This window comes from Anopheles moucheti, chromosome 2, assembly GCF_943734755.1.
Source record: "Anopheles moucheti chromosome 2, idAnoMoucSN_F20_07, whole genome shotgun sequence".
NCBI classification, from domain to species: Eukaryota; Metazoa; Arthropoda; class Insecta; order Diptera; family Culicidae; genus Anopheles; species Anopheles moucheti.
In genome coordinates, this window is record NC_069140.1 from 15,344,621 (window position 1) to 15,355,041 (window position 10,421).

The window sequence follows — 10,421 nt, forward strand, 5'->3', positions numbered from 1 at the left end:
ATCGTTCAGAGTAGAGCGGTTGTCGAGTCGCAATGTTAACGAAGAAGGAAAAACTCCTAATCCGCCCGTGGCAGATGCAGCGTTACATTAATCATCGGATTAAAGTGGTGACGGCCATGCCAGCCATCGATTTTCATCCACCCCCGGAAAGGATTCATATCGCCCAAAAGCTGAAGAAACAACAGAAAGAACTCGAGCGAAAGGAGAAGATTGAGCAAGAAAATATCCGCCTACTGCAACGTCTCGGGGCCATCATGAGCAAGAAACGTTTGGATAACATTTGGACCTACACACGACCGAAGTGAGTGTACTTTGAATCGTTGATTTGCAAGAAAACCCTTACTATTTTCCCGTCTCCGTGCAACTGGATAGTTTCCTTCGTCGCGAAAACATCTATCCCGTCCGTCCAAAGACTTCTCCGGAGGCAGGCGGGCATGGACGAACATCCGTCAAACCAACAGCAAGCAACCTGGCCAACTCTACCGGATCACCGCTAGCAAACTGGACCAAATCAATCCGTTGCAGTGCTTGCAGTGCACCGGCGCGTGTTGCAATCCAGCTCAATCAAATCGCACCGGAAGGACGCATACCGTGGGCTCCTCAGCGAAAAACCACCAACCGGAAACTGCTGCAAGAGGCTGAAACGGAACAGCACGAATGTTGCCGATTCTGCTGCTGCTAGTACCCTCCTCCGCTGCTACTTTCGGGACACAGATTCCTTCTCCACGCCTGCTGGTGGTGTGGAAAACGTTTTAATGAACAAATGAGTAGATTGCACAGGAAGGTAGTTTGTTTACAATCGGTCTTGTATTTTCATCACCCTTTTACGACGGAAAATAAACACCACACCACCACCACTCACACTTCACTTAAGCGGAATAAAACGGGAGCTGTGGGTTGCACCGATACCGGGACGACCGTGCTTGACGGGCTTGTACGTCATCGAGAATTCGCCCAGATAGTGGCCGATCATGTCGGGCCTGATTTCCGTCTGGTTGAACGTCTTGCCGTTGTACACACCGACGGTGGAACCGACCATCTCCGGAAGGATGATCATGTTACGCAGATGCGTCTTCACGCAAGCCGGCTTCTCGTTCGGTGGCGTGTTCTTCTTGGCCTTGCGCAGCTTCTTGATCAGGGCCTGGGGCTTCCTGCGCTGTCCACGCTTGAAACGCCGCTTAGCCCGGCTGTGCATCAGCTCCACCAGGGCCTCCTGCTTCATGTCCAGCAGCTGGTCCAGATCCACACCACGATAGGTGAATTTACGGAAGGTACGCTTCTTCTTGGTTCCATCCTCCGGTGCTTGGTCGGCCATGGTGGCGGTTTGGGATAGATCAACCGATCACTACGTCCCAAATAATCCGAAATTTACGTGAAATCACACGGCGCTACGTCGTCTTGCGACCAAGAGCGGGTTGAAAAAGAGCATCTGTCAAACGAGCGGATGTACAACTGACGGTCGTGAGTGACTACATGCGTTTCTCTCTGCGTTTTTGGTGAGCGCCAACACTGCGTTTTGAGAGCAGCGTTTTCGCTTGCTGCTGCATTGGCACTTCAATTTTTGAACGGGGCGTTAATTTTCTCATGCAAATTATAAACACAGGTATGTTACTCCTATCCATTTTTTGTTTAGCTCTATGTACGACTATCAGATAAACGGAGTCAGTATAGCAAGAACCAAAAAAATGCGTGACTTAGGCGTTTTGATTGACAATAAGCTGACTTTCAAGCATCACTATGACAACGTTGTTAACCGCGCAAAAACTGTTTAAATCGACAAGGAACTTTAATGACCCACAATGTCCAAAATCTCTGTTTTGTTCGTTGGTTCGCCCGTTGTTGGAATATTGTTCAATTGTGACTTGTCCGTATACTATTATATCTATAAGGAGACCTGAGACAATACAGAAAAGATTCACACGATACGCCCTAAGAAAGCTAGCAAGGTTGGGCAGACGGATCCTTGCTACCACCCTACAAACACCGTTGCCTTCTTTCGGGCATAGAAGCATTACAAGTCAGGGGTAACAGAGCATAAGTCATCTTTATTGCAGGACCACTACTAGGAACCATAGATGATCCCTCGCTAGTAAGTAGGATTTCGTTTGCTGTTCCGCGATCGGTATCTAGACACCGACAAATGGTGCAGTAAACTCGCGCTAACACAGTATACGGTACTAACGCGCCACTTAAAGCGATTCAATCAATGTTCGTATCAGTTCGATTTTACGATGTCCATGCCCCAATTTAAAAGATCTTTGCGTTTATTGTAACTCCAAACAACGACCCTCGTTAAACCGTTCTCGGTGGACGAATTAATTAATATCCGTTAAACATTAAAAGTTCATTTCCTTTTCACAAGTCGAGCAGGAGTTGGAGTACGAGTGATTTCCGCAATCGGATAATGATAGGGAAATAGTAATTTGTACAGTGTGGGAATAAGTAAATAATCTATCTAAATCTATTTTCTCCTTAATAGATTTCTAAACCATTTTCGATGGATTTTCTTACTATGTTACTTACACAACCGCTTCGAGGTCTTGGACTGTTGCAGAACCGCTTACGTCCAAGAGCCGTCTGCAATCGAACCGATTTTTCCACCGGAAACATCAACACCATCACTCCATCTCAAATTGGACCGACCACGTCTGTTCCCTGTGCACATGGACGATTAAACGAGGGATTTACAAACTGGTTTGCCCGATCCTGGTGGGTCAATACATCCTTCCACACATGTGGGGCCAAAAATTGTTCTGCGCATCTTCCTCTCATACGCGCCTAAAAGGGATTTTTGGAAAAAGAATTGGACAAAGTCCATGTCTCAGGGGCGTATGTTAGTACTGGAACTATGCAAATTCTTTCAAATTGAAATTTTCAATCAGTAGAAAAAACCAGTTGAATGCAAGCACCCTGGTAGGATGTATCTCAACATCAATGTTGGTGTCAGTGTTGACCATTCACCAAAGTTAGGTGAATCAGTTTCGAATCATTAGTTATATCAGTTTCGAATATTATCGATTGTAGTTGAAAGTCTTACCTTCCCGTATTGAATGTCACCAGTAAAACAACACAAACAGTTTAATAATTTGTATCAAGTCAATTTTGTTATTCTTTTCTTACCCCAGAAGGACACAAATGAAACAAATTTTGAAAGCTTACACTGTTCACTATGGAGTTTTTGTTTGCTTCTTGTTGTTGTTTGGTTTGTAAATCTTTTCTAAGGATGTTAACGGTCCTGTGAAGTTCAGGTTCGAGTTTCCTTCTGGTTCGTTGATAGAGATAAAAAATAGTCTGTTGCTTTCAACTGCATTACACATCTGGATTTGTGTCAGTAGAGAAACGCAGCAGTTTTTGCTCTGGCCGTAGATTCACTTTTTCGATTTCCGACACTTTCTTTACACAACTCCTCCTGGAATAAATGGTACGTTTGTTCTCTCGTCCTGTGTGGTTTTTTTTCTGCTTGTGTGACTCTTATGTGTGTATATATATAAAGAATTTATACAGATTTGAATCCCTGCACGGTGAACAATGGGAAAGAGAGTGAGACTTGCCCATCGGTTCCGATGCACCCATCATCTTTTCTTTTTGTTTTTTTTTTGCAGGCATCAACCATTCATCCCGGGTCCATTTTCCACAGACGACGGGGATAATGGTTCGCTTCAGGGTAAGGAGGAAGGAGAGGGGGGAAAAACAACGTGGTGCGCCTCCGTCACATCAAGCCCTACATCCGGGCTCAACTAAACACATTTGGCAAGAGGCAAACAGTTTGTAAAACATGTACACTTATGTTTGGGGCGGCCCAAACACGCGGCATTCGGCGTGTTTTGTGGCGCGAACTGGCAAAAACACACCAACACGCCAGATCCGTTCTGACACACACGCACACGAAAAACGCGCGCATTCGACGAGCACGTCCCCGGTTTCATCACTGGCGTCTTCTTTTATGCCCTGGCCGTAGGCTGATCAACTATTCCCATTTCATTAAAGCTTAACTGAATGCGGCGGGCCCTTCGGCACACGGTGCATCCGCGCGCGCGCTCGCGGCGCTTTCGCCGATATATTACTTGTCGACAATCAAACGTACCGTTTTCTCCCTTTTTCGACACCGTGGGGATGATATCCTTGCAACTGTGAATGGATGCCCGTCCGGCTTTCAGAGAGAGAGAAAGAACTAGATGGAGAGTGGGCAAACGCAGAAACATCTTACCGCAAAATGGTTGTGCTTCTATATGCGTGCCCATTTTACAGTAAAGTTCATATCAAATCAGACTTTCTTTGTGGATCGCTGGTTCGTTGGCGACATATGTTACAACAATTTCTATACTGTTCTCTCGTTCTCGGGGGGTACGCCTGCCACCCGCCGATCTGGGGAGGCCAAACAGAGGACCGAAGGGGACGTGCACATTTATCCGTAAGTGTGTATGCAAATCTTCCCCCGCAAAAGCTCTAGTTCCGCGTTCCGTTTTATTTTTCTAGTAAGTCGTAGAAAATAAATTACTTTATACTTGCATTAATATTCCGCGATGCTCTACTATTTGCAACATTGCAGCACTGTAGAATCATCAATTAAAAAAAATATGCTATTTTACAAAAATATCAGTATGCTTCCTAATGCGAACGCCAAGGCAATCAACCACAACTCAATCTGCTGTCCATCATCCGGTAGGTAGTGCTCATTAGTTATCGATGAGCAGCCCTTTCGTAGGGCATCGCTGCTAAATTGTCCTGCCCCTTTGAGTACACCCTACGGCCCTGCGGCTCTTCTCTCAACATCAGCACACTTCTACCAATAGAAAGTGTCTTTGATCACAAAACATCGGTGTGTAAAGCCTCAAATTATTGATGGCACCGATGTCTCTAGGAGTTCTGTTATTACTTGCTTCCTTTCGCTTCCTGAAGTGGTTTTCTAAAAATTCCTAATTCTCTCACTCTTCTTTACATTCCGCTTAAATAATTAGCTTTTGTTCCTCACACAGCCCTCGCCTCAAGCGATAAATCGTTTGAATAATCACGATCGCCTGATCATGATGTCTGACCCATGAATGGGAACCACATTTCTTTTTATAAAAAAATGCCAGCATTCAATATATTTGCCCTGTTTGTTTTTATACATCTCTGACTGCACGCAACGGTGCGCAGTCTGCCTGGCGATATATGCCCACGCAACGGGTGGCAATACCGTCGTGTCCTAGGACATTTTGAGTACACTCCCCCTTTGCAACGAATAACACATTAAGAAGGGAAAGAAAAAAAAACTAAAGATTTCATATTAAAATTCAACCAGCAAACTCGCCCTGTTCCGGAGAAACTTACCTCCGGTCGAGATGCTGCGAGGAGATATTAAGTTTCTTTTTCTTCGTTTCCTGTATCGTGGGATCTATTTACAGCGGTAAGGTGTAGCCCATCTGGTGCGACTAGCTCTTCCGCATAGAATCACAATCATTGTTTTCGTGGCTTTTCGTAAACGCACGCTCGTAAAAGAATTCCCAACACAGCACATAGGCTTGTATGTGTCTCGTTTGGTGTGCATTGTGTAGTAATTTGCGTGTTTGTTGTGTTGTAGTCCTGCTTTCCTAGTGTTGTTGTACCTTTATCTCCAGGATTGCTCGAATAATTCTTTCCTCTTACTTCCATCTATATGGTTGAACCGAACAGCCTGGGTGCAAAGTGTGAGATCCTCCCTTTTGCCAGGAAGGTCTGCTGATACACACATACCGCCGCCTTCGAAAGGCCATTGTTAATCAAATGAAAGCGAACAGGTTATAGTGTTCAGAATTCAACTATATCAAACAGATAGCTGCTGTTTGTAATTGCGTTTCTTCGATATCTTGGTCTATGCAACTGTGCTCTCATTCGCCTACACATGGTTTCCAATCGGTTAACAACGATGTTGCTGCCAGATTCCTCCGTTCAATTTTTCCTCAACCTCTCTCGATTCTTAGTAAATATATAAGAAAGATACAATGACATTGCTTCTGTTTTGTGATAAGTCCCTACTTTGCACGCCTGTCACCCATTTTTAGCTAAGGGATTTCTTGCACATTGTGTTCTGGTCGTTGATGTCGGACTATGGATCGGTCACACAGGTCGTCAGTAGGAAGATAAAATACGGATAAGTCATCAGTCCTTGAATTTCAATAAATATCGATATTTATGTGTTGTAGTTCGTGGGTTTAGCAGATAGCCCAATCACCGCTACAGAGGTGCAACGTCTGCAATGAAGTTCACGTTCATTGGTTTATACAGCAGATGATGTGCTCTTGAATTTAACAAATGAATATTTAGCACGAAAATAGTCCAAAAAGTTCCTTATTATGCAACGCTATATACTGGTAGTCCTTGACCAGTAATGCAAGCGAAGGTTAGACGATACTAAGCAACGCTAAAAGATGAATGATCGATACACTTCACGACAGGAAGTTAACTAATACGTCAACAAAATGATGCGTCCGTTGTCCTGAATCATAATAAGCCCTTTTACGGAGCTAATGCTCAAGCTACATTACCTAGTGTACACCCCCCCATGCGAGTGTTGTTCAGAACGCAATTAGAAGTTATCAATACCAGCAGTTCGGCATGGTTGCGCTGAAGTACAATTTGAAAGTGGAGTAGCAGAGTTCAGATACAAATACACTCTCCACTGCTCTCCACCAAAAGTGACAGATGGTGAAGATATTTCTAAAATAAATATTCCGATGAAATGGACGATCCTCGATCAATTGCCATTTAAATGTGTTTTCCTTCTGCTGTTTACTATGGCCCACATACGGCGATAGTTGACCAGATATAAAATTTACCAAATAAATGCTCCTCTACTATCGATGCAGTTGTCGCGCCAAAAAGCATGTCCTAATGGTTGTGTTCGTATCGTAGTTGTCTGCTGTGTCGTATAAGATGGGCGAAATACACCACTGATGGTTCCTCTGTCGTTCGCTATTGGTACCGGTGTCTTGTGTATCATGGTTCTGATGATGTGCGATTGCAGAATCCCATTCTCTCCGCTTCCCGTCTGTCATTTTAGAAGTTGAATCCATCGCGGGGAATGTTCGGATTCTGGTTAAACTGGAACGTGCTCTCGTCGGCTGCAGGTCTTAGGTCTTCTAAGACTGCTTCGTCAACCTGTAAAGATACCGCATTCATGTGTAGTCACATTTAAAAACCAAATAAAGCATGCGATAAAAATCGCATTCCACCAGGCGGCTTACATCTTCCGAAAAGAACTGTTCGATGATGTCGTACGCGAGTTTATAAATTTCAACATTCTCGTGATTTTGCAAAACTTCAATTTTTGACACACCGTCACATTCCTCGATCAAATTGGCAACATGCTCTGCGTGAGGTCCGGCCAATTTCAGCATATTGTTAATGCCGTCCAGTACAACCTATCGAATAGAAAGGAGAGCATTACTTATCTACCAGTTGAGGCATTCTGAGTCATCGCCTACATTGATAACTTGACAATCCTGGCACATAAGCAAATCGCAGAACGGTTGAACAGCGCCATCGTTTATCAATTGTGCGACTTGCTCGCGGTTGCCACTGATCGTTAGGTTGCTGATCGCCCAAGCTGCCTCCTTTTGCGTATGGAAGTCGCCGTGCTTCAGATTATCGATCACCTTGGGTAGCAGACCTGCGTCGATAACGGCCTGCACCTGCGACTGGTTTCCTGCCGTAATGTTGGACAAAAACCAAACGGCTTCTTTGCGAATCTTGTCCTTACTGTGCGTCAACAGCTTGGGGAAGTGCGACAGTGCGTCACAGTTCAGCACGACCTGACGGAAGAGAACAAAAGAGCGGAACCAAAGCATTAAGCATCGCAGCAGCGGGTTTCAATCGTACGCTTTTTCCCGTTTACCTGTGTCTGATCATCGGATCCAGTGACGATGTTACCCACCGCACGAAGCGCTGCTGTCTGTACCTTCACTTCTACGTGGGACAGAAGCGGAATCAGCTTCGGCACAACACCGCTGTCGATTACGAGTTGAATCTGCTCGTTGCCACCATCGGTCAGATAGCTCAACGCCCACACCGTGTCGACCAGGATGTTGATGTCCGTATGGTGGATCAGCATGTTCAGTGCTGGCAAAATCTCCAGAATCGTGGCGGCCGGTGGCGGTGGATCCTTGTTGCGGCACAAGTTCACAATCACCCAGGTGACGTTGCGCAGGAAGGGAATCGGAATTTCCGGCTGAATGAAGGACAGCAGCGGCTGCACAACGCCCAGCTTAATCACGTAGTCCCTCAGGCTAGGCCCATCGCCAATGATATTACCGAGCGCCCAAACTGCCTGTTCGCACACGTTCGGTGCTGGCGAATTGAGCAGATGCAGGAATAGCGGAACCGCTCCAGCACGAACGACCTGGTTCGTTTGTGCGGCCGTACCGGACGCAATATTTGTGAGGGCCCAGGCCGCCTCAAACTGCAGTACCTGGTTATCATCCTGCTCAAGACAATTGACTAAAATCGGAAGAATGCCGCTCTCAATGAGATTGTTAATTGGAGGATTGCGATCCGATGACAGTAGCCGACGGGCGGCTTGAACTGCGGTCAGCTGCCCCTCTTTGTCTTTGCTGTTGCCAGCCTTCTCGACCAGTTTCTTCAGATTCGACTGTAGTGTGTAATCCTCCTCGTCCGTCGATTCTGCCGTCTGAGGAACGTTACGTCGCTTGAGGATCGTTTCTTCGCGTTTGTTTTTGCGCAGCTCCACTGTGACCTCCGTTCGTCGACGTCGCATTTCCTGTAGGATGTAGCGAATGCATAGTTATTCTTCCATGGACGTGCATGTTTTGCGTCGTGATCATCTTCCCATTGTAGCCTGTGCAGATAGCAACAAATGCTGCTGCTGATGTCTAATCTAATTCATATATATGCACCTGTGCCACGAAAGGTCAACATTGTTCCAAATAACGACATCATAGCAACAGAAACCCATATCCCAGGATGACCTCGGAGAGCGCTAGCTTTAGAAAATCGTATCGAGCCGTTTTGACTCAACGATCCAACACAATCGTAAAAATAAACATACACGCACAGTGCTGAACTTCCCTCTCGCGCACCTGCTTTGCACACGCCTGTACGCTACCATCACTAGCGGTTGCGGCCGGCCACCGTCGAATAATTCACGGCGCAGCACGTCGTCGTACAACAGCGCGCTTCACATTTATGATTACGCGACGAGCCGATTCATCATCGTGGCCAGGGAGAGGCACACATCCGCACCGACCACCTTCACACAAAAGAAGGAACATCGCGGAATACCACATTGCTCTTCTACACACTCTCGATTGACGTTCAATACAAAGGAAAACACCCCGAGCGACACGAATGCGTGTTGCGGGTGGCACGTGTGAAGGAAACGAACCACAGAACATTCTCGGCCTTATCTGAAGCGTATTCCTCTGCTTTTCGCACGAATTTGTTCCGCCGACATGGGGTCATTCTATCACCGGAATAGGCCCCCACCCCGGCAGCGAGATCACCTTTCCATCCGCGTGTCGCTCGAAACGGAAACGTAATTCACTGACACAGCATCGGGGAACTGAGTGACAATTTATATCCCGTTTTTCACCCTCCGCATACCCCAATTGCAGCGTGCGACGCAGCATTTGGGGGCACCGTGTTGCGAAGTTGCAGCCCGGATCCCAATGAATAGCCATACTTACATCCTGATCCTTTCCTTTGTTTTTGAATCCTTGCATGCGATTCTTCGACTGGGAGTCTATCGACGCCATTTTCGTGGGGGAAAAGCAAAATTGCTGGGAATTGAACAAAACGTGCTGCTCCTGACTAACACTCGCTACTGCTAGCTTTCACTCTTTCGCACTAGCACAAGATCCGTCTCGCTATCCCGTTCGCACCAACACTAGATACTTCGCAATGGGATGGCAGATGGTGAGGTAAGAATGTGCCGTAAAAACGCGTATCGCGTTTAACAGCCCGCGATGTCGAACTTTCCAGCGCACGGAAACACCTTCGGTGGCACAGTTCTGCAGAATTTAATGCGAAATATTCAAGATTAGATTGTTTTTTAACCAGGAGCAAAAGTTTAGCTGCTCTCACAGTAGTTGATGGTGAATAATCAAGGTGTATAAATAGACGACAGGTGTGTTCATTCGACGCACTTTGACAACTCATCGAATGACAGATGAGTACCAATATGTATTCATCCCGAGCATGTCGAATGGTACACAAATGAATCCATCTGCACCTATTAAAGGATGATTTACCATTCTTCAATTAATAAAATTACATTTACTTAGTACTGTACTTTCTGACTTATCTATTCGCTGAACACATGGGTCTTTATTCGCCCCAAATCTCGGCGATTCAAATATTCTATACATCTTGGACTGCATAGTCATTTGCAAGCGAACTGCCAGTTTCCCAAGAATGAAGCAATCTATTAAAAAGAAATTAATTCT

The 10,421-nt window shown here is 45.8% G+C and overlaps 3 protein-coding genes across 3 annotated transcripts; 1 reads left to right on the plus strand and 2 right to left on the minus strand.

Annotated features, from left to right (window-relative positions):
* The first annotated feature begins 32 nt into the window (after positions 1 to 32).
* On the plus strand, positions 33 to 682 carry LOC128298564 (uncharacterized). The gene is made up of 2 exons (XM_053034331.1): positions 33 to 301; positions 373 to 682. Exons 1-2 carry the CDS (start codon positions 33 to 35, stop codon positions 680 to 682), a joined length of 579 nt encoding a protein of 192 aa, XP_052890291.1.
* Positions 683 to 785: 103 nt separating this feature from the next.
* On the minus strand, positions 786 to 1,428 carry LOC128309894 (40S ribosomal protein S15). The gene has a single exon (XM_053046391.1). The coding sequence runs from the start codon at positions 1,313 to 1,315 to the stop codon at positions 866 to 868; it is 450 nt and encodes a 149-aa protein (XP_052902351.1). The 5' UTR covers positions 1,316 to 1,428; the 3' UTR covers positions 786 to 865.
* A 2,149-nt stretch (positions 1,429 to 3,577) lies between these two features.
* LOC128301279 (importin subunit alpha-3) lies at positions 3,578 to 10,071 on the minus strand. Its single transcript, XM_053037676.1, has 6 exons — positions 10,060 to 10,071; positions 9,663 to 9,986; positions 7,856 to 8,737; positions 7,446 to 7,772; positions 7,206 to 7,382; positions 3,578 to 7,119 (listed from the first exon to the last, which is right to left on the minus strand). Exons 2-6 carry the CDS (start codon positions 9,729 to 9,731, stop codon positions 7,018 to 7,020), a joined length of 1,557 nt encoding a protein of 518 aa, XP_052893636.1. The 5' UTR covers positions 9,732 to 9,986; positions 10,060 to 10,071; the 3' UTR covers positions 3,578 to 7,017.
* Between the last annotated feature and the right edge of the window lie 350 nt (positions 10,072 to 10,421).